At 38.3% G+C, this 23,870-nt stretch overlaps 2 protein-coding genes across 4 annotated transcripts; one reads left to right on the top strand and one right to left on the bottom strand.

Annotated features, from left to right (window-relative positions):
* The first annotated feature begins 642 nt into the window (after positions 1–642).
* Positions 643–7,982, top strand: ANKRD37 (ankyrin repeat domain 37). 2 transcript variants are annotated; one of them, XM_039330765.1, is made up of 6 exons: positions 643–832; positions 1,067–1,219; positions 1,757–1,848; positions 2,480–2,709; positions 4,141–4,255; positions 6,174–7,982. In XM_039330765.1, exons 1-5 carry the CDS (start codon positions 806–808, stop codon positions 4,206–4,208), a joined length of 570 nt encoding a protein of 189 aa, XP_039186699.1. In that variant the 5' UTR covers positions 643–805; the 3' UTR covers positions 4,209–4,255; positions 6,174–7,982. The 2 variants fall into 2 exon arrangements, with proteins under 2 accessions (XP_039186699.1, XP_039186698.1); XM_039330764.1 differs by lacking the exon at positions 6,174–7,982 and having other exon boundaries at positions 645–832; positions 4,141–6,081.
* UFSP2 (UFM1 specific peptidase 2) lies at positions 4,683–23,777 on the bottom strand. Of its 2 annotated transcripts, none has more exons than XM_039330758.1 (12): positions 23,647–23,777; positions 21,588–21,666; positions 20,952–21,135; positions 20,798–20,861; positions 20,330–20,487; positions 17,349–17,541; positions 15,991–16,137; positions 14,521–14,685; positions 13,026–13,150; positions 7,987–8,063; positions 6,153–6,277; positions 4,683–4,942 (listed from the first exon to the last, which is right to left on the bottom strand). In XM_039330758.1, exons 1-12 carry the CDS (start codon positions 23,692–23,694, stop codon positions 4,856–4,858), a joined length of 1,452 nt encoding a protein of 483 aa, XP_039186692.1. In that variant the 5' UTR covers positions 23,695–23,777; the 3' UTR covers positions 4,683–4,855. The 2 variants fall into 2 exon arrangements, with proteins under 2 accessions (XP_039186692.1, XP_039186693.1); XM_039330759.1 differs by lacking the exon at positions 23,647–23,777 and adding an exon at positions 23,407–23,639.
* Positions 23,778–23,870: the final 93 nt, after the last annotated feature.

The following is a 23,870-nucleotide window of genomic DNA, read 5'->3' as shown; positions in this document are numbered from 1 at the left end:
ATAAATTCAGTATATAATGATCACAGTCAGTTTGTAATAACTTTTATCTTTCCAGTTTTAAAAAAATAAATTTTGGCAGGCCACATTAAATATTAAAATTTTAATTTCTCATAGATTTATTCTTTGTTGACTGGCTTCAGTTTATTCATCTAAGTTCCCAACCAATTGATTTAAGCTTCTTGGACATTAAATCTAGCCTGTAAAAATCCAGATGAGCACCAGTGGGTGTAGGTCTACAGACCAAAGCAGATGTTTAGGAGTAAAGTCTACTGAAGTTTAGGTAAGCAGATATAAGACACAGTATAAATTTTAATATGCATTGCATCTTTAATATATGAAGAGTGCTGAACTCTTCTGAAACATCTTGCCAAGACAGGCTGAAGGAAGTCTGAAATCCACTCAGGAATTAACTGGTGTGTAGATGTAGGAATATAAAGGGAGGAGTTGGAAAGCAGAGCCATCAACTGTGGTTGACTGTTGTGTATGTGTGATACGTGCCTGGTTGGACAGTGCTGCATGGCTGCTCCACCTGTCCTCAGTATTTCCTGCTCCCTCCTATCTCATAAGCATAACAAGTTGAGAAAAGCCAATCATCTCCCCAGCCAAACAGACTTGCATGTGCTCTTGTTTGTGTACGTGCAGAAACCAGTTTGCTGCAGAGAGGGCGGGACAGCAGCCAGAGTGAGTATTCATGAGCTGACGCTGCCAGTCTTGGAATCAGATGCACTAGCATGCACCACAAAGCTGTGCTCAAGAAGCCTACACCGGGGTTTTCTTGTGATAAGTCTACCAAAGACAAGCAAAAATGCTACTTTGGGATAGCAACTCAGAGGTAAGGAATATATATATGTTGCCATAGGTTATTTTTTAAGCAATTTTCCAACTGTATTGCTTGTACAGTTGTACCATTCTCCTAGTAGAGCTCACAAAATCATTAAATTCTGAAAGGGTGACTATCTTGAAAATTGCACTTATTTTATAATGCTTGCCAATTCTTACTCCTTTGTTAATGAAAGAGCAGTGAATTACACAAGGACTATACTTCAAAAGCTCCTCTGTTTTATAGCCGCATGGTCCGAGTCCTCTGTTGGAAGCAGGGACTGAAGTCAATCTAGCTGCTACTGCCTTTGTTCAGTCACCAGCTCATCTGGCAGCTGGTGGAGGCCATGCCTTCTTCCTGCTTTGGCAACTACAGACGGGAGCCAATCTGAACCAACAGGTACATTTTTAACTTTTCAGACCATGGAGCTCCAATGGAGTCTGACTTTTCCATTTTATGTTGGAAGGAACAGCCACTGTCTGAGACTATGAACAAGGCACATGTAACATGAAGTCACACCTAAATAGTTTAGAACATTCTGCTTTACTTTGGGTAGGATTTCCATTGAGTCTGCATTAATACTAAATGAAGTATCATGGTCCTGGGAATAGAAAAATGTTTTGTTAAGATATGTTAGCATCTTGTTTCCAGGATTATTTTTCAAAAGATAAAAATAAACCTATTATTTTCAAACTAAGTTTGGTCATAAGTTTTAGTCGACCCAATCCAGAAGAGTGTTGTTGTTTTTTAGCTCATCCTAATGGATATTTTTTTTTTTAGCTTGCAAATAGTATCTACTGAGACAAGATTTTGGGATTGACAATTATATAACACCTGAAATTAAACTTCTTTAACCACCAACATTCTTTTAAATATTAACACTGAACAATGATGAAGTGATTGGATTTACAAATAAAGTATTTATTTTTTATTTAGGATTGGAATGGAGAAGCTCCCATCCATAAAGCAGCTAAAGTTGGGAGTTTGGAGTGTCTCACTTTACTTGTTGCCAGTCAGGCCAACATTGAGTAAGTGCATCCCATACTGGTTTCATCAAATAAATTAATTGGTTTTGCAATAAATTATATGTTCAATTGAATGTAACCTTTTGTCCTAATCTGATTTTCTGAAAGGCTGCTTGTGGCAAGCTACTCAAAATGTGAAAAAGGTTGCCTAAATTGTTCAACTTTGAATTTTAGACTAATTTACAAAAATATTACTTTTGTTAATTGGGTGCATGAAGTTTCAAATTATTTCTTTTCCGAAGAGGATAGATGTTTAGGCTTCAATTCAGCACAAGTGCATTTATATTGAGAGACTTTAACATTATATATAACTTGTGCTATTGGTTTCAACAGAACAAGCTAGTTACTCACCAAGTTTAAAATGCTACTTATGCATATGCAGAAACAAATCTGCTTGCAATTTGTTTCAATGGAACTTATTTCCAGTGTAATACAATGCATGGTTTTTTTTAAAAAATCCTCCATGGACTACAAAGAAGCTTATCAATAGACATTTATACATTCGGGCGGTAGTGTTTCAACTCAACATTTTATCCAATATTTAAAAAAATAAAATTTTATGATGGTCTAATTTTATGAGAAATGCAAGATTGCCAATCAAATGAATTGATTTTCTTTTAAATGTGTGCTTCAGCTTGCGCAATAATAATAGTCAAACAGCAGAAGACCTTGCCCTGGCTTTGGGGTTTTTGGAGTGTGCCCAGTTCCTCATGAAAGTGAAACAAATTCAGAACAAGAAAGCAGGAGCACAGTGTAATTCCTTGAGTGACAATGATGAATCCATCCATACCAATGACTCCAAAATGCAGAAAGGAGTATGTGAAAGGAATAGACTTGTAAACAGAAAGAGAAGGAGATCAGATGGTAAGTATATTACACAGGGACAGAACTAGTTTAGTTAGAATCTAGGGGATGTTGATCAGGATACTCCCAATCCAAAATTTCAAGCAGACCATGCTATCTAGTCCAGATTCTGTTAGTTGTGCACCATACTTCAGGAAGAATATCTATAGCCAGGACTTTGATCACCATGCCTGCCTTTTGGAGGCCAATCACTATTGCCGCAGATGCCCTGCTTCATGTGTGTGTGTGTGTGTGTGTGTGTGTGTGTGTGTGTGTGCACGCGTGCATGTGTGTGTGTGTATATAAATTATGTCCATTCTTTTGAAGCCAATGACTGTCATTGCTAGGAGTATTATTCAGAAGCAAGTCTAATTGATTTTTAGAGGATTATAACCAGTGGTGGGGTTCAGCTAGTTCGCACCACTTCAGCAGAACCGGTAGCTAATTTTTTGTTGCCCAGGCCCAGAATGGACTTCCAGAAGTGGCATCCACAAAGAGAACTAGTTGTTCACACATTTGAATCCCACCACTGATTATAACTACTGTACAGTAGGGTTAGGGCTCATATCTGAGACTGGTAGCTTCCCCCCCCTCAGTCGAGGTAGTCCTCGACTTACAACCAGAATAGAGCCCCAAATTTTTGTTCCTAAGTGATAACATTTGTTAAGTGAATTTTGCCCCATTTTGCAATCTTTCTTGCCATAGTTATTAAGTGAATCGTTGCAGTTGTTAGTGACACGTTTGTTAAGTGAATCTGGTTTTCCCATTAACTTTGCTTGTCAGAAGGCTGCAAAAGAGGATCACATGACCCTGGCATACTGCAACCATCGTTAAGTGTGAGTCAGTTGCCAAGCATCTGAATTTTGATCACGTAACCATGGGGGTGCTAAAACAGTTGTATGAAAAATGATCATGTCATTTTTTTCAGTGCCATTTAACCTCAGTCACTAAACCAACTATTCTACCTGTAGTTGTAGTCTTATGGATTTTTTAAATAGTTTTTTATACCCATTGTTTTCTCTTTAAGTTTTCTATTGATAATTGCCATGTTTAATGTGGTATGCAGCACTCTAGGAATTTTAAAGTGCTGTTTAGGATTCAATTTTGTACATGTTGATTTAAAGATAAACTCTGAGCTCAATGAAAGTAATTCTAGACATCAATATAGTGTTATTATTAATATTTTTTGTACATTGTCTAAGTGAGTATTTTTTGGAAAAGTTATTAAAATATTGTGATGGATTGAAAGAAGTTGGATTATTATGGGAGGAAGAAACATAATAATGTTTTACATAATCCAAAAGAGACCAGAGCTGAACTGTTACCTGCCCAGAATTAATTTCTAAGACTGGAATCTGTTATACTGAAATTAGATGCTGTATATATGTTATAACACATGCTTAATTTGAAACAGGTTCTACAACTGAAAAACAAATCTTTCCATTTATACAGATTTGAACTCGAGTCATGTGAAAATGAAGATGCGTGAGAAATACAAAGCTCTGCAAAGAAAAACATGAATATAAAAGCTCAACGCAAAGTAGTTTGAACAATGCCTTCCAAGAAGGCGAGTGTGTTCTTCTTGAAGATCTTTTCATATAATTCCTGCATGTGCACAATAATATACAGTAATATTTTTCTACCACTGATTCAAGTATCATCGATTTTACGACTGGTATACTGATGTTCTTTACTCATGTGAACACACACATAAAGCAGTAGACAGTATACTGACAATCAACAAATTGTTCAGATTAAACAAATATGTATTTGTTGATAAAATTGTGTTCTGTAGATGTGCCTCCATCTGTAAATTTTGTATAGAACCTTTTTGTAATAACTTGCACGGTAGCTATAGCTTCTTACTTCTGTTGCTGTAAATCTGAGATCGCAAACCTATTCAACATTACGCTGGAAGCATGCCACTTTCAAAAGACATATAGAAAGGAGCTGTTAATATTCGATGACAAAAGCAGAAAGCTATTCAACATTAATAGGATATAATCAGATTTTATTTGAAAAATAATCTTATACATAATTTGTGCTCTGAAATACTAGAGCAGTAATTTTATTTCAGTGGGGTTGTAAGAAGCATGATATTAAATACAAATAAATCATATATACAGAAACCAACTAGTTTATCACACTTATAATTCAACATAGGCATTCAAATACATTTTGGTCGCTGAGGTAGACACAGATTATAATAAGCATCTTTGTTCCAGAAATCTGGACCCTTCCAGCCACACCAGCCCTGTAAAAAAAGGGAAGACAAAATGAAATTCAGTGCTTTAATCCATTGCTGGTGTATTAGTGAAAGAACTGGTTTTATGTATCCGTATATGCACAAAAGCTAAATTTAAAGCTATAAATAATTACAGCTACTCAGCCGCAGATTTATGCATTTTGAAACAATAAGATTGTATTTGGTTTATGTCTTTATTCACTAGTGTGTGTTTACAATATAAATATGGCCAATAAACTCCCAATTATATATAAAATAAAGCTATAAAAACAGAAAATAGTATTTGCCAGAGACAAACTCTTACAAACTGAATTAGGGTAACAAATTGCCAGAAAACTACATTGAATTGATAGATGTGCCTTTGAATTCATCAAGAGTAGACCACAAATAAAGGGGATATTAACTGTTTATAGTTTAGTAAAATAGAATAAAAATTATTTAATATATTTATTAATATTAATATAACAGAATGTAACATAAAACAGTTTTTGCTTCCATTTCAATTGCCCACTATTAGGGATTGCATCTAAGTCAACAATGAGCTTATTCCAATACTTCATTGAAATAAGTTATTGAATTTATTTGTTTACAAGAAGAAAAGGTTAAGAATAAAGCAATATACAGAGCTTAATCAAAACAAGACACAATGTGTTTATTTTCTTAAAGCCACACATTCGCACACTATAAGCAATTCATTGTTTCCCACACTTTTAATGACAATTAGAAAACAAAAGAAAACTCCAAACGTGGAACAGTTTACCCAGATCTTTGCATGTGAGGGTCATCCTGGAATTATGAAAATGAGTGTTTTAAAACTGTTCCCACTGTGTAAGAGAAAAACTTACAAATAACTGTATACTGTTCTGTTATAAAGAAAAATATGTAAGTTATATGTATTTTAAAACTAGCTGAAGTTCAGGTTTATTAAGTTAAACTATTTCCTATATAAGGTATTTCCAGTTTCCACTGAAAATGTTTCAGCAATATTCAAGAGGATTTTGTGAACTTGATTGAATTGGTTTATGCGTTAATTTAAACAAAATATATGTTATCACAGTACAGTTATATATTTCTTTGACAAGACCGCTCTCCTATGTAGAAATTAAAATTGTGAATTTTATATAAAATACCAGTACATTTAAGAACAATGAATATGAATACAGTGCTTTTAATAAATCAAAATCTCTGGTACTTAAGTCAATTGTTAACTGAGTCTCACCTTTTCTAATATAACATGCAGATCTTCAGCGCCAGTGTAATGTGGATCCAGAATCAAAAATTTGATGTGCCCAGTGATCTCATTCCAAGCCACCCCTAATATAGTGTGTGCCAAGACTCCACCACCTGGGAAGGCAAGAGAAAAGATAAAGCCAAAGATAAAGTTGAAGCAGTGTGTTCCATGGCAGCTCATTACTAATGGGCCACCAATATATACAACTTATTTTCAGTGTCCTTTGTTGCATAATGAACATGTAAATGCTCAATGAGGGATTGCTTGGTGAAGTGGTCTCCTTCCTTTTAGCAAGAGAGAATGTCCATGAGGACTTTCTTTGGGATTAGATGTTGGCATGCACTTTGTATTTCACCCAATGTAAACAATCTTTGGGAATGGATGTCAACCTGGCTTCAAAGGATCATCCTTTTTTCAAGGGATCATCCTTGGAAAAACAATTAACTGTGATACAGAGAAGATACTTAACAGTACTACATCCTTCCCAACTCTTTCATTTGTCAAAACAAATAGCAAAAAAAACAATGTACGGATAATTTGTGCTTGGAAAATATATACAATTGAAAGCTATTCATTTCCCAAAAGCCATAGAAAAATCAATGTCAGATGCTCCATTATGTTTTATTTTGCCAAAGATCTTTTTTTCTTTAGGCACTGTAACACAGGAAAGGAAGGAAATCATAGGCCAGCAGGGTTTTTTCCTACCCCCAAGCTGCCTGAAAACAATCTAAGGACAATAAGCAAAAATAAAGCCATGGTTCTTAAGTCTGTATTTAATTTTTTTTTAAAAATGATTTTAATTAATTCAGTCTTTTAATTCTGCATTGTTATATATGTTTCCTCCAAAATATGCTGCAATGTCTTTATCATAGCTTATTTGATTGAAAGAGATTATTCATTTTGTAATTTACTTGCTTTCCACCCTACTAACGTAATAACTAGATGTAAATAAGATCAATCTTTATAGAGATTGTTTGACATTATTAGCCTATTTGTCCTTGTTTTTTCCCTTAATATAGTTTGAAAACTTGCTTTTTTGCTAACTGAACTTTCAAACATTTTTGTTATGATTATTGATATTAGCAGAATCAATTTCAACCAGCATGAAATTTCATATAAATAATGCCAATGAACTCCGTGATAATGAAATTCATTGCAGGTCTCTCTGCATTTTTACTATGAAAGAACTGACCAAAAATAATTCTGTCAATTGCTATAATCTCATTTAAAATTGAAGTTTAAATATAAATATAAGTAATGCAGAATTTCTAAGAATATAAAAGAAGGTGGGATAATTCTAAATAGACCAAAGAATACTGTATAAGCAAAAGATCAGTTCTTTTCCATCTTAATTTTTCTGCTTCTTGAACATTTAGCTTACTGTATTGACTCTGTAAACCTTAAATTGAACATTCAACTTACAAATTCAATTCTGTAGAACATTCAACCTTAAACTCAATTAACATGGAGTTGTAAATTCACATGTTAATTGAGAAACAAATCTTTACATTTAGTTAAATAAAAAGAAGAATGGTGCACACATTTATAGAATATCAAATGAGCATATATTTCAATGCCTGCAACATTTCAAAATGAAGTTGGAGGATCACTATGTTATCTGTAGGAGTGGAGAGTATATAGCTCTTCAGAAAATTTCTTAACTCCAGAATCATGGGTTGTTTTTTTTTTAAAAAAAGTGATTGAACATTCTAACATTCTAAAATAATATTGTTCAGAGGAATCAAGGAACAAATCAGGATTTTCAACCCACCATTTTATTCATAAACTGCCAATAAAATATTTTAAATTAAAAAAAAATTACCGATCATCACTGGTGTTCCTTCAATCTTGAAATGATTAGCAAGTTCTCTTCCTTGAGAAGCCAGTTCAGATCCCTGGCTATGGGAAAAAAAAAATAGCACTAATGCTACCACTAACCAGCATGAATGGTAATTTAGCACTGGTAATTTGAGAAAGGAATAATGAAATATAGCAACCCCCATTATCAGGTTCATAAATTAGAGCCAAATCAGATCCTCTCCATGTAACCATGGTAATTGTCACAAAAAAGTCGAGAATCTATGATGTTTTACCTATTACCCCTATAATATGATGCACAATTAATTCATTAGGTCTTAATCTATTTATTTTCTATATAGATCTTCCATCCAGCATTCCTTCCTTCCTTCCTCCTACCTTTTGTTCAGGAGCCTAGGTGGTATACATAAGCACACCTTCCTGTCATTTTTTTTCCACAAAAGCAAAGTAGGTTGGGCTAAGTGGGAATGACTGACCTAAAGTCACCCAGTGAAATTCTCTAGCTGAGAAGGGAACTGAACTAAGTCTTCCTGGTGCCAATTCAATATCATACAATACATCACACTGACTCTTACCTGGGCAATGTTGATATGGACCCACTAATATAAAGTTGTGAACGGTCCAAATGGAGAAGAGTTAGGTATGAACAGAGTCTACACCATATTCATTTGGCTATAATGAAAGTGGCAGAAAGTGAAGAGGAACTAAAGAGCCTCTTGATACAGGTGAAGAAGGAGAGTGCAAAAGTTGGCTTGAAACTCAACATTAAGAAAACCAAAATCATGGCATCCAGCCCTCTCAATTCCTGGCAAATAGATGGGGAAAAAATGGAGGTAGTGACAGATTTTATTTTTCTGGGCTCCAAGATCACCTCAGATGGGGACTGCAGCCAAGAAATTAAAACACGCTTGCTCCTGGGGAGGAAAGCTATGGCAAATCTAGACAGCATACTAAAAAGCAGAGACATCACCCTGCCAACAAAAGTGCGTATAGTCCAGGCCATGGTTTTCCCAGTTGCAATGTATGGCTGTGAAAGTTGGACCATAAGAAAGGCTGAGCGCCAAAGAATTGAGGCCTTTGAACTATGGTGCTGGAGAAGACTCCTGCGAGTCCCTTGGACTGCAAGGCGTTCAAACCGGTCAGTCCTAGAAGAGATCAACCCCGACTGCTCTTTAGAAGGCCAGATCCTGAAGATGAAACTCAAATACTTTGGCCACCTAATGAGAAGGAAGGACTCACTGGAGAAGGGCCTAATGCTGGGAAAGATGGAGGGCAATAGAAGAAGGGGACGACAGAGAATGAGATGGCTGGATGGAGTCACTGAAGCAGTAGGTGTGAACTTAAATGGACTCCAGAAGATGGTAGAGGACAGGAAGACCTGGAGGAATGTTGTCCATTTATTTATTTATGAGACTTACCGTATTTTCCGGCGTATAAGACGACTTTCTAGGCCACAAAAACCTTCTTAAAAGTTGGGGGTCGTCTTATACGCCGAGTCGTCTTATACGCTGGAAAATACGGGTATTCTATTTTATTCCTTTACACATGTGGTTTGGTATATTACTCATCAAGTTTTCTCTCCCCCCCCTCACTCAAAAAGAGTCCTTGATTGGTAGAGTGGCAGTGGGGAGAGCAATTAAACTCTAAGCTGTTTGTTTCAGCAATCCGTCCCCGCGGCTCACCTCTAGCAGGCTTGTGGTTTGCAGCTGCTTTTTGCTAACTTGAAGTCACAGGCTGGTAAATGCCTGTGGGTCTCAATCTGTCTCCTCGCTGCTTCGCACTTTCCGAGCTGGAGATCAGGGTGGGAGGGAAGGATTGGAGGGAGAGGGAGGAGGGAAAGGAGGCGTGTGTGTGTTGTGTGTGTGTGTGCACGCACGCTTCTCCTCGCTGCTTTCTGAGCTGGGAAGGATTGGAGGGAGAAAGGAGGCGTGTGTGCATGCGTGTGTGTGTGTGAGTGTGTGTGTGCGCATGCTTCTCCTCGCTGCTTTCTGAGCTGGGAAGGATTGGAGGGAGAGGGAAGAGGGAAAGGAGGCCACGCGCACGCACACACACGCTTTGCATTTTCCGAGCTGGAAATCGGGGTGGGAAGGAAGGATTGGAGGGAGAAAGGAGGCGTGTGCATGCGTGTGTGTGTGTGTTGTGTGTGTGTGCGCGCACGCTTCTCCTCGCTGCTTTCTGAGCTGGGAAGGATTGGAGGGAGAGGGAAGAGGGAAAGGAGCCACGCGCACGCACACACACGCTTTGCATTTTCCGAGCTGGAAATCGGGGTGGGAAGGAAGGATTGGAAGGAGAAAGGAGGCGTGTGTGCATGCGTGTGTGTGTGTGTGTTGTGTGTGTGTGCGCGCACGCTTCTCCTCGCTGCTTTCTGAGCTGGGAAGGATTGGAGGGAGAGGGAAGAGGGAAAGGAGGCCACGCGCACGCACACACACGCTTTGCATTTTCCGAGCTGGAAATCGGGGTGGGAAGGAAGGATTGGAAGGAGAAAGGAGGCGTGTGTGCATGCGTGTGTGTGTGTGTGTTGTGTGTGTGTGCGCGCATGCTTCTCCTCGCTGCTTTCTGAGCTGGGAAGGATTGGAGGGAGAGGGAAGAGGGAAAGGAGGCCACGCGCACGCACACACACGCTTTGCATTTTCCGAGCTGGAAATCGGGGAAGGAAGGATTGGAGGGAGAAAGGAGGCGTGTGTGCATGCGTGTGTTGTGTGTGTGTGCGCGCACGCTTCTCCTCGCTGCTTTCTGAGCTGGGAAGGATTGGAGGGAGAGGGAAGAGGGAAAGGAGGCCACGCGCACGCACACACACGCTTTGCATTTTCCGAGCTGGAAATCGGGGTGGGAAGGAAGGATTGGAGGGAGAAAGGAGGCGTGTGTGCATGCGTGTGTGTGTTGTGTGTGTGTGCGCACGCTTCTCCTCGCTGCTTTCTGAGCTGGGAAGGATTGGAGGGAGAGGGAAGAGGGAAAGGAGGCCATGCGCATGCACACACACGCTTTGCATTTTCCGAGCTGGAAATCGGGGTGGGAAGGAAGGATTGGAGGGAGAAAGGAGGTGTGTGTGCATGCGTGTGTGTGTGTGTGTGTTGTGTGTGTGTGCGCACGCTTCTCCTCGCTGCTTTCTGAGCTGGGAAGGACTGGAGGGAGAGGGAAGAGGGAATGATATTGATGCAGAAACAGTAATCAAGTCTTTCAAGAAGTGTGGCATATCAAATTCATTAGATGGTATGGAGGAGGATGACTACTTGTGGCAAGATGAAGAGGAAGCTGAAGCTGAGACCACACCATCTGATACGGAATTTGATCCATATGATGACTGCCTTACAAATGTACCACAAGATGTCATTGATATTTTTATGATATCAGATGATGAACAGGATGATTTTGAAGGCTTTTAAAGGGAAACTGTCACGCAAGCAAAACCTGTAAAAATAGCTTGCAGTTATGATGGGCGTTGCTGACTCGCCAGGGACTTGCCCGGCACTTGCTCTTTCTATTGTTTTTTATCTTCCTCCTATCATCATCAGTTCAGTTTGGTTGACAGCTTAGAAAACAAACAGCATGGCAGCTCCCATGGTTTTATTGTCTTATCCTTCCTTTCAGCTTTAGAGTGAATTAGGAAAAGTTTAATCCACTTGCACTGTTTTATGTTTATATGTTTGATGACAGCCTTATGTTTATAAATGACAGTTTTTCTGCTAAGTACCTGCATGTCATAAGCATTTGAATTAAAATTACCATATTGAAATCAAATCTGATGTTTTTAAATTTTTATTTGGTGTGCGTTGGAAGAGGGGTAGTCTTATACGGTGAGTATAGCCCAAACTCTATATTTTAACTGGAAAAGTTGGGGGTCGTCTTATACGCCCAGTCGTCTTATACGCCGGAAAATACGGTATATACCGCTTTAAGTGAAAGCACTCTCTAAGCGGTGTACACCAGTAAGCAATGTATATATATATTTACATTGCCCCCAACAATCTGGGTCCTCATTTTACCTACCCCGGAAGGATGGAAGGCTGAGTCAACCTTGAGCCGGTGAGATTTGAATCGCTGACCTGCTGAACACAGTCAGCTAAAGTGGCCTGCAGTACTGCACCCTAACTGCTGCGCCACCTCGGCTCATATATGGGGTCGCGATGGGTCGGACACAACTTCGCAATTAACAACAACATAATGAAGCAGATTAAGTGGTACTTGTCAGAGCATTAATTCTGAATATAGATAACAAGCAGTCCTTGACTTATAACTGTTCATTTAGTGACCGTTTGAAGTTACAACAGCACTGAAAAAAGTGACATGACTTTTTCACACTTATGACTATTGCAGCATTTTCACGGTCATGTGATCAAAATCCAGAGCTTGGCAACTGACTCATATTTATGATGGCTGCAGTGTCCCAGGGTCGTGCATCCTTCTGACAAGCAAAGTCAATGGGAAAAACAGATTCATTTAACAACTGTGTTACTAACTTAAAAACTGCGATGATTCACTGAACAACTGTGGCAAGAAAGGTCATAAAATTGGACAAAACTCACTTAACTAATAAATAAATAAATTTTGGACTCAATTGTGATAGTAAGTTAAGGACTACTTGTATAGAACTTGATTTTTCACTTTGAAGTTGCTTTGGAATTGTTTTCTTCCTATAATGTCTTATTCACTAAGGTCTAAATTAAATTGTAGGCTACTTGTACAGTAGCTAGGAAAAAAAGGAAACATTATGTATAAACTTTACTATGCTAATTATTACACCAACAGTAAAAAAAATTAGGTTGAGTACAAGTTACTATTGAGCAAGTTATTATTAGCAAAATATTTGCTAATGCTATTTTAAAATAACTGCCCTAAGCAGTTTAACAACTGTAGTATAAAAAGGTCGTAAAATGGAGCAAAACTCACTGAACATCTGCTTTCCTTAGCAATGGAAATTTTGAGCTCATTTGTGGTCATAAGTCAAGGACTATCTGTGCTCTCTTTCCTCGAAAGAGCTGGAAGGTGTACTGGATATAAAAATAAGCTAACACAAAATTGTTGGCGATTACCCTGCAATCTTACCTGACAAACAGTATTTTTGAAGTTATCCCTAATAGCTGACTCAGCACAAGTTGCACTTCAATAGAACCAATCCATTGGCACGATCCAACAAAGTTGGGTGGCTTGTCTCCAACACTGACAAGGGCCTTCAGTCAGGTCACAAGAGAAAGATGGAAAAGAGTAACAGTCAGTTATACACGAATCTATCAAATCCAATTTAGTAGAGGCCAAGGGCTAAGAAAGGGATTTTATTTTAAAAACTAAATTAGCTCAGTGCTTCATACAAAATGTTTGCATAATATGTTTCTTTGGCTACATCAATATTAGCAGATCATTTGCAAAATCACACAAATGTCTCACACTTGAATTGCTCCTCCTAGAGTTTACTTATAGCTACTGTGGGATCTCTATTAAGATGAAAACCAGCCACCAGATATTCCATCCAGTGAATCTAAAACTGAAATCTAAACTGACACAAATGAGGAAAAGATTTACAGCTTGCTGAGAACCAGGCTTAAGTAAAGATTTGGAAATCTTATGAATTATTGCAGTGATGGAGCACATTTAGAATCTAGAATCCAGAACAAATAGTTGCCTATAAGACAGAACACTGTCAGAAGACTGAGAGCTACATGTGGACAACAAAATGTTGGATTCAGGAGTGTCTGTGCTGGGAGAAAAAAATAAAACAAAACACAATGTTGCAATGCACTGAATGTAAGTAGTGCAGTTTGCATTGCAACATTGTGATTTTTGTTTCTTTTCTCCCCCAGCAACAGACACCCTGTACTCAATCCATATTTGGGTGCAATATTGCAATGCAAACATAAAAACAAAAGTGACTAGTTATGGGACTAGAGCAGTGATGGCGAACTTTTTAGAGACCGAGTGCCCAAACTGCAACCCAAAACCCACTTATGTATAGTTGGGTGCAAGTGGGTGGGTGTGGCCCATTGGGTGGGCATGGCTTCGGTGGTAACGGCAGACTGGGTGGGAATAAAAAGTTCAATCAATCAATTCCAACTTTGCGAAATCTTTTTTTTCCCAAAGAGAAGTTGAAATTGACTGATCGATTGAAACTTTTTTTTTTTTTTTTGCACATGGCGACAGAGGCCTAAAGCGAAAAGGTTTAATAAAACCCAGCTGAAGGCCGAGGACTGGGGCGATGGCGCGCATGCCTATAGAGAGGGCTCTCCATGCCACCTGTGGCACACATGCCATAGGTTCGCCACCACGGCACTAGAGAATACTCACCATAACAATATTTACATGTAAATATAAGTGAAATCAAATTTAATGTTCGTCCTGATCCAAGGCCATCTTTTGGGTATACTATATGGCATCTGGCTTACTCCCAAAGCTAAAGATGCTGCCTATTGCCAAAGATGGCCCTCAGTCTGGAAATGGTCAGGCATCACTGACTTAGAACTAGTGTGAGCAGAAGTGCTTAAATAAAATATTCCTTCAGGAGCAGATGTTTTCTCCAGTGAATCCAGATTTATAAGAACATCTATACCTGTTGTATCTCCTTGTGTGTAGGTATTCCTCTGTCTGTGTACCCTTGATGCTTGAACCAGGAACAGATAGTCTGTAGAGATCGATAAGCACAGCCCCATCCATTATCATCAATACAATCTTGCATGTAATGATGATAACTATACGTGCCATACAGTAAATATACCTGTGTCCAAAAAGAGAGCACAATTTGTACATGTCAGAATAACATTTGCTTAAGTTAACATGTTGCCTTTTAGATATATATAATGAAAATGAAGATAATTTGTAGTTATTGACTACATATTTGAAAGACTATTCAAGCTAATGAATCATAAAGTTACGTAAGGAGTGAGTCTGCAAATGGGGATTAATGATGATTAAGCCATGGAGCAAGTCTGTCTCTCCTTCTGATGCTTCCAGATGGAGTAGTTGCTATCAGAAGATATCACAGCAATTCTGTTGTTAAATTAAAGTTCTGGAGCAAGGATTCTCCTTAAAAAGCAAGGTTTACAAAAAGCCATTGTTCTCAATGAACTTTGTAAGATTTCCCAACAAGATCTCATCAACCTCTCTTGAACAAATATGAATCAAAAGAGTATAATGGTAATTATGATTGGGTGTCTTTTTTGTTATTGTTGACAGAGAGGCTGAGGGAGAAAAATTTGGCATTTGTATCTGCAGCTTCTGTTCTCAGTTCCTACTTATGGCTTTTCTGCACTGTAACCTTCAGTTGCTTGAGTTTCATGCATAAAGCAGCTAGAAATGAAGCCAGCTTAAAGAAGTCCTTTTCCACCTTCACCTCCCCATTTCTTCATTCTGGCCAGTTTTTCTCTATGTACTGTGGTCACCCTGGCTACCACTGGATGGATCTTCTTGCTTCTTTTCCTCTCCCACCTATGTCAAGGAAAGCAGATGCCAAATGTCCTTCCTTCCTTCCTTCCTTCCTTCCTTCCTTCCTTCCTTCCTTCCTTCCTTCCTTCCTTCCTTCCTTCCTCCTCCCTCCCTCATCTTACCCCTTCTAAAAGGATCTTTTAGGTGGGGGGAAACAGTATTTCATGGCTAAAAAGAAAATTCGGCAGAATTCTTGTCAATTTCAGTTTTTTAAAAAATCAAGAAACTGTATTTCACAAATCCCAATACCAAGAAACATCCCCACTCCTCCAAATGTACAGCTTTTCACTGTAGGAAGCCCAGCACAAAGGCTGTCAAAGGTGGGAATAGGGTGGTGCGTATATCTGCCAGAGCAGCAGCCACCAAATGGAACAGAAACATTTTTTAGGAAGTAATGAAAGGCAGTGGTTAGATTGGGCTGTCCTGAAGTGGGAAAATGCTACTTTTGATGGGTGGAGGTTCCCATCCCAGCAGCCAATGACATCTTCCATTTCTGCCCTTCTCCAAAGGTTGCTGGGCTGCCCTCAATGCTGGGGCAAGTAGGAAGTACAGCCATTATACTTGATATTAGAACAAGCAAATGGAGAAAAGAACTCACCATACCAGACTCTATTCCAGGTTGATTGAGATGTAGATGTGGGTTTCTGAGATACCCATCTTTAAAAGATTCATCAGGAAAGTGATAGGCATTACTTCTTCGGAAATAAGGCCTATCAAGTGGTAGATTAAATTGCCCATGTAATTCCTAAATGCAAGGCAAAAATGAATGAGGATGAACAAGTAAATCAATAAAAGATCCAGACTTTTTTTCTGTTTTACTTTCAAAATTAAGATTGGTTTTATTATAGTTTAGAGAACTAAAAAAACAGCATGTTATAATATTAACCACCTTTTCCATAATGAGTTCTTAACTATGGAGTGATAACTTTGATACATTTGATTCAGTAGGAGGCCAAAAAGTTTCTTATCTGTACAGTATTTGTGTAATCAAAACAATTTAGAAAATATAGCATACCAAACGAACGAGAGAATTGAAACCAACTAAAAATCCATTTCAGAATGAGAAACACATGAAGTTTTAGGCAAAGAAAAGGAATGTCCTTAATTTGTAAGGAAGAGGGCTAGTTCCAAATGTGATAGATAGACAGACAGACAGACAGATAATAAATAATCTGGGGTACAATTTTTACCACTTAAGAACATAAATATTGTAGTCCTGCTGAATCAAAGCAAGGGCCATATTTAGTCAACATTTTGTTTTTTACACTTGCCACCAAATGGTTCTGGGGTGTTCACAAACAGGAAGTGCACTTACTGTAGATTTCTCCTAATGTTATTCCGACTACATTTGAAGAATGTTTGCAGTCACTATCTGGAGGTAACTCTGAGTCAGTCTGCCCTTCATGAATGTATTTAAGCTGCTTTTAAAGCCAATCAAGTTATTTGATGTTACCAAATCTATAATAGAGAATTCTACAGAATAATTGTGCACTGTGTGAATAAGTGCTTTTTGTTGTCTGTTATAAATTTCCTTCCCTGGAATTCATGCAGCTTCCTGCCCTATTCTTTTATTTTCCAGTTTCTTTTACTTACAAAAAAGTACCGTAAATGCCGGCGTACAAGGCGACCCGGCGTATAAGATGACCCCCGTCTTTATAGCCGGGCCGCATTCCTAGAACATCGTCTTATACGCCGGAAACTACCAGTATTTCCGGCGTATAAGATGACTTGGCGTATAAGACGACCCCCGTCTTTGGCGCCGATTTCAGCGCTCGCGGAAGTCGCCTTATACGCCGGCATTTACGGTAAAATATCATACCCAGAACCCATGCATTAGAATAAAATCTTGAAATTCATGCCCAGAAGAGGAGCAGAACGGAATTATATATTAATAACCTTATATGATTTAATAATAAAAGTTTAATAATTCTAAGTATTTTGCTTAGCATCAGATACCTTTCGGTAAGTCTCCAGCTGATCATCAGAAATGCCTGCAGGAAACGAAACTGTTACTAGATGCTTTTTTCCTGGTAACATGAAATGAAATTGTTCAGGCACCATAACTGATGTTCCTCTCATATGTTGCAAAATGCATCTTTCCATATCTGCTAGCTGCGTGTGAACTGCATTCACTAGAAGGCTTCTTACACTGTAAAACAGCAAGATAGACTTAAGTTTTTCCCCACATTCTCTTCATTAGATTTTCTACACTGAGCAACATTTATAGATATTATCAGTGCTTTTTTTGTCATAGAACGCACGGAACGGCGTTCCGGCACCTTTTTTTTAATTTTTTTTTTATTATTTTAGACCAACAAAACAAAACAAAACACATCAAACATTGCACACATACACACATAATATATCCTTTTTTGTTAACAGCAGTTTGTAACAGTACTCTTCTATTCTTTACATTTCCCCTCTCTTTCTTCTTTGAAATATTTGTCCTTATTGCCCCATTGTTTCTTATTTACATTTTCCTTCTTTCATATTCAACTACTTACTAGGAATCCAATATTATTCATTGTAGTAACATTCATATTTTTTATAAGACTCGACTGGAATTCCATCTAAGCATGGTGATCATACAAATATTCTCATATTATTTAATACCTATACTGTTTCTACTCTAATACTATTTCCAACATTAAAATTCACCCCTTTTCATCCAAGTGTATTTATTTAGTTTTATTTTTCTTTGACATATATAATAATTCCTCCTTTCTTGTTTTATGCTAATATTGTGTATAATGTTTCTAAATTTTACTTTCTCTAGTAATTTTCTATAATCCTATTTTATGTAAACTTCACATCTACATCCAATTTCCTTTAATTGTTAAACGTCTAAACTTTTTCTTGATATTATAGAAAAGAGCTTAATTACGTCTCCCATTTTTAACTTGACCTATTTTTTTGTTTTTATTTTGTTTTGTACTCCTTCTCTCTATAAGTCTTCCTTTTGCTTCTCTTTCTAACCTTTCTCTTTCTTGTAACTTTTGTATTTCTCGCTCTCGATCTACTTCCTCTAATAGATCTTTATCATAACTTTTACTCTCCAGCTCTTTCCTACTTTCTTGTTCTTCTCCTTGTGAAAAGTAACTCTCATAAAAGTCCTGCCGGCACCTTTTTTTGAACGGAAGAACCGGTTCCTTCTAAGTTGCCAGCGCGAGTTACGAGCGGCAGAGAGGAGACAGACCTTTTCCAGGTGAGTCCTGGGTGGCAGGAAGAGAGGGGGAAGTATGAGGTATCTTAGTGGGTCGGGCAGGCCTTGGGGACCTGTTCCATCAATAGGCCCTCCATGGCTTTCCCCACCCTGAGATACCTCATGTTTACTTAAAGAGCCGCATGTATTTTAACGAGGAAGAGAGTGATCTTGCTAAAGGAACGAGATTCACTCGAGTTTTCGAGTTACGAGTGGAATGGGCAGGCTCCATTACACTCGTAACTTGAGGACTATCTGTAAAGCTCAGTGAAAGGAAACTGCCCGGGGAAATCGGGGGCATCGAAGGTCGACCTGGAAACACTTCCACGGCCCTGAAAGCAGACCCTCTTCTCTGCCTTGGTTCATGGGGCTTCCCCCGCTGCCTCCACTTGTCCTCACCCCCTTGTTGGCCACCAGGGACCAGAACTGACTCCTGGAGCGAATCTCTTCCAGGGACCAGATGCACTCCCAAAGCAGCAGCGCCGCCGCTGCCTTGATCACTCTGGCTCTGGAGGAAGACTCTGTGTCATCAGAGGCAGAGGAAGGCGAGGTGGCAGAAGACATGCCGGCCCTGAACAAGCGCCCTCTCAAAAGCCGCAGAAATGGTGTCCGTCAGCTGATGCTGCTCACATGATCTGCGCCTCGGAAGCTCCCTAAAGCAGTTTCTTCTCCCCCCCCCAGCTCCATAAAGGGCTTTTGACTGAAGCTGGAGCTGTGTGTGAGTTCTGACACCTTTTTTTATATACAAAAAAAGCACTGGATATTATATAACATATACTGGTAAAGGTGTTTATCAGTGTACTGTCTGATTTACATTCTTGGTCTCCAAATATATTTTGGAGATTTATATCTGCCTTTTCATTCATTTGTAAGATGTGGCTCTGCTAAAAATTACAGTTTTTAAAAGCTCTGACCCTTCCACTGGATACAGTTCCTAATCCATTTTAGGAAAAGGTGCACCTTTTTTTTCAGGAAGCATTTCAAGATTTGGTAGATGAAATCAAATTTGGAAATGACAGCTTTTGGGATTTCAGGCAAGTATTTTACACTGTACTTCTAACTACTCTTCAAACTGTAGTTGTAAATGAATGGTAATATTAAGACCGAATTACAGCAATTCATTAGTAACATTACTCCAGCTAGAACATGACCCTGGGGGGTAGGCTGTTGTAAAGGACAAATTATTGTTAACAATTTATCCCATTTTGAAAGCATTGCCAAGAACGTGTAGTGACATACAAAATTTGAGGTAGCTTTGGACTTGAATGTTTGATATAACCTTAGTGGTAGGTGCCACATCTGTGTGGAGCTTGCTCTATGGAGACCAAAGTGTGCGAATTTTCACTCCAAGTGCTCCAACTGTGAATTCCCTTACTATTCAACTGCAGCTGGCAGAAACCTTTTTAGTTTGAGGCATCAACCAGTTTTTTAGTTAAATAGTGATGCTATATATTTCTGACTTAACTGTACCCAATAATTAATTGTTGATTTTTAATTAATCACAATCTGTTTTTGAATTGTTTAATGAGAAGGGAGTCAGCATTTTTTAACAAATAAATGAATGAAAATGGTACCAAATATCCTAAATTGATGAAAACTGTAAAGGAGAACAAACCTAGGTTAATGTTACATGCTGAAAATTCTATCCATTTGGAGATTTGGATAACATAAAACTGCAACAGAAACAAGCTAAAGAAATCTTAAAAATACATACTAAGTTATTTAATCTACTTACTTGCGCCATGTTTCTTCAGGAGAAACAGAGACCACAACATCAACTGGCAATGTCATGCTAATGTAGTGATGCTCTTTGCTTTCCTTTTCAATTACTGGAGCCAAAGGCTCAAATGAGGTTGTAATTTCCAACATGAGATCAATATTTACTATTGATGGCTGAAAATAAAGAAGACTTTAATATACAAGTTGTAATCTAAATTACTCCAAAGATTCTGTTTCCCCATCAGATAAAGTCACATTGTGGAAAAAAAGTTAGATCAGAAAAGTAGCAGACAAGGAATCCCATCACCTTCCCTAGAGTCAATTTCCAATATAAATTAAATAACTCAATATTGATTCTAAGAGAAAAGGACTAAATATATTATCTTTTCACAAATACTGTACTTGCCTATAAATAAAACTATAAATAATTATTTCTTCACATTGCACAGAAACGTACATATTGCAACAAAAAGGCTATACGTACCATCTCTTGTAACTTTTTATCTTTCTTTTTTGAAAATCTCTGCTTGGTGCCCCCTTGTTCAAATCTGGAAAACATTGCCAGAATGATTGCATCATGACAAATTATTATACCATCTCCAACCACAAAATCATTATTTTTGTCTAGCCATACTCACTGAATAAACTGTAGTATCTCCTTGCAGGCAGAGTCATCTGAAAGCTCAGTTGCCATGGAGTTCATCCCACTGTTTGGCCACAAATATACTGAGCTATGACAAATCCTGAATACCAGCATATCAGAAGCCAATTTAGCTGAAAGATCCTTGAAAATGTATTTGAGTGCCTCTTTTGTGGATGAATCTAAAACAAATGGTGAAAAGAAAAAAAGGTAAAATGCATAGGGAATTAGCTGCAGATTTTATATAATGAGACTTATTTTAGAAAGAAGAAAAAGAACAATTGTGAGTTTATCCATTAACTGAAGACTGAAAGAAGTGTTCTCAATTAAGCATTTCAACATGAAAAAAATTCCTAAATAAGAGCAGAAGACCTGTAAACTGCCTAGCCATTTGGGTTTTGGTCTTCAATCACTTGGAAAGGAGAAAAGTCTATTAAGAAGACTAGGACTTGCTTCTGAATGAATCTGCACAGTTGTATTATTCCAAAAAGAAAAGAAAAGAAAGAAAAGAAAGAAAAGGGAAGGGTTTCTCATACAAACCTTGTTAAAACAGATTTTGTTCATACAGTAGTCATTTTTTTAAACTTTTGTACAGTATAATGTAATACAGCATTTTGTATTTCTATCGACTCACCATCAGTAGTCGCTAATTGAAATGCAAAATCCAAGCCTCCTCTTATTCTAAAAAGTATGTCCATAGTGTCTTTGATGACCTATTGAAGGGAGGAGGAAAAAAAACAATCCAAGTGTTTCTGGGTTGAAAATTTTCATAAATTGTTGTGGCTTTTGTGGCTGAAAGATTCAAACTTACCATCTGAAAATGTAGCAGCTGAATGATTTTCAATTATGATGATTTGCTTATTTATAAATGGTTGAATTAGACATAATGCCTACACATCATCCTGAGCTATCAAAATATAGGGACTGAATTCACACAACATATTGATCCAAGATTGGGGACTATCCAAACCATTCTGATTGATCAAGGTTTTGGTGGGTCTGGCAATAATACAAAGTGTGGGGGATCTTAGTACCTATGTGAATGTGGCTTCTCATTTTTGTTTTTCCCCCTGGTGGTTTTGTGAGGTTTTTTTGGTTTTTTAAAATGTTAACCCAATGTAGAGTTTCCACTATAGTGTTCCTTGCTTCAGACCATTCCTCAATCATGTTGTAGCCAGGATGAATACACTTTTATTCACTTCATAGATATGTTATAATTGTTAAGGGGAAGCTTGGCCTTGATCAAAGATCAGACATTTACAAAAATATTAGCAACTTTTAATTTATTTGGAGTCCAGTTATATAATAGCATCTAGCTGATTCAATCTTGAAAAGCTAAATAGAATTGAATCTCATTAGCACTTGAATAGACTACTGGAAAATCCCAGACCAGGTATTTCAAAAAGATATTCTGGGAAAAAGTCAATAGTGAATTACTTTCATACTCTTACCAAGAAAATCAGAGTTGTCTGGGAAGTCACCAGGAATGGAGCTCAGGAACTTCATGTAATTTATAGGGAAATAAGTATTTTTTTATACCAGTACAATTTACTTTTAATTAAACTTATAACAAATAAAAACCAAGAAGCAGCATCCCCAATGCTATTCCAAATAGTTGTTCTATGTTAACTACATTTACAGGAGGAAGAATGGCCACCATGAAGTTCTGAAAAAAGAACTCTATCACAAGCCCGGCCCAACAAAGAAAGATTGAAGCTAATCTGGGCTTTTGGGGGGGTGGGGGTACTTTATTGAACTAAAAGATTAAATTTAAAAAAGAACAACGGCAAAATTTTAAAAATGCAAAACCCATGACAAATTTCTTACAACTCGATCAGGTATAAACAATTACCAAAAATATATTCTTTACCAAAATTTTTACTGTTCTCCCATAAAACCTAAATACTGAGATCTTTTCCTGAGTCCTGGACAGGGCATTGGATGATTCCACATGGATTGTAAAACTCTTAAATGAGATACAGATAGTCCTCATTGAGTGACTGCTTCAGACAGCAACAACTGCAGTAACAACTGCAATGGAAAAATAACTTTGTGCCCAGTGCCCACGTTTACGACCTATACAAAGTCTCTGTTAGTCATGTGTTTGCCATTAGTCAGTTAGTATGCATTATCCTATGTAAATTCATAAGCAGTCACATGATTTCCCACGTAGCGACCACTTGGCTTAAACATTGAGTTGCCGATCCTAACTGCAGTCCCTAAACGAAGACTATCTGTACGTCTTCGTTGGTCTCGTTCTTTCCGTGATTAAGGTTATCCCTTCGATTCCGTTATTCCCTTTCGTTTTTTTAATTTCCCAAATGGTTTATTATTTTAATTATCTTATGTTAGCTTTATTTTGCTGTCAAGCTTCTTCAAATGCTAAAGCAGCGGGCAACCACATAAATCTAGGAAATTGCAGAAATGCAAACTCGTTCGTCAAACTGCCTAACCTGAAGGCGTGCATGAGAAGCTCTTCGGTGCCTAATTGCAAACGGGGCCAAGAGGGGCTGCAGGCGCCCCCTGAAGCTCTCCCCCAGCCGGAGCCGACCGGACAACAGCTGCTTTCTAACTGAAGGAAGCGCTGGGGCTCGGGGCCTCCCTCGAGGCCCTGCTGCTTTCGAGGCAGACAAGACGAGGGATGCCGTTGCTTTAATAGCAGAGCGACCGCGGGTATCATCGGCCTGACTTACCACGTCCGTCAGTAAAACGCCAGGAAAAAGCAATCCCGGCAGCGGCATGCTCCTCCTCTCCGATCGAGACCCTCCCCCCGTCCCACAAGCCGACACGTCACTCTTCCGCTCTACTCTCCCTCTCTTTGCACAACAAACCGAGAGACGCGACAACAGGATCGCGCCGCTTTTCCCATCCTATCGTTGAAACTGAAGAACTTCATTTCCCGACCTGCTCCACTCTT

Source organism: Crotalus tigris, unplaced genomic scaffold (assembly GCF_016545835.1).
Source record: "Crotalus tigris isolate CLP2741 ecotype Arizona unplaced genomic scaffold, ASM1654583v1 scf7180000024432.2438137, whole genome shotgun sequence".
NCBI classification, from domain to species: Eukaryota; Metazoa; Chordata; class Lepidosauria; order Squamata; family Viperidae; genus Crotalus; species Crotalus tigris.
The sequence above is the reverse complement of the archived record's forward strand: the minus strand, read 5'-3'. Positions and strand labels throughout refer to the sequence as shown.

Excerpts from the sequence above, each read along its gene's own strand:
- ANKRD37 (XM_039330765.1), top strand. The coding sequence starts at position 806 with ATGCTACTTTGGGATAGCAACTCAGAG. Across the intron at positions 833-1,066 it reads TTTGGGATAGCAACTCAGAG|CCGCATGGTCCGAGTCCTCT; the intron begins GTAAGGAATATA and ends TCTGTTTTATAG. Across the intron at positions 2,710-4,140 it reads AAAGAGAAGGAGATCAGATG|ATTTGAACTCGAGTCATGTG; the intron begins GTAAGTATATTA and ends CCATTTATACAG.
- UFSP2 (XM_039330758.1), bottom strand. The coding sequence starts at position 23,694 with ATGCCGCTGCCGGGATTGCTTTTTCCTGGCGTTTTACTGACGGACGTG. Across the intron at positions 20,488-20,797 it reads ATAAAAAGTTACAAGAGATG|CCATCAATAGTAAATATTGA; the intron begins GTACGTATAGCC and ends CTTTATTTTCAG. Across the intron at positions 14,686-15,990 it reads CTGGAATAGAGTCTGGTATG|GTATATTTACTGTATGGCAC; the intron begins GTGAGTTCTTTT and ends TTTTGGACACAG.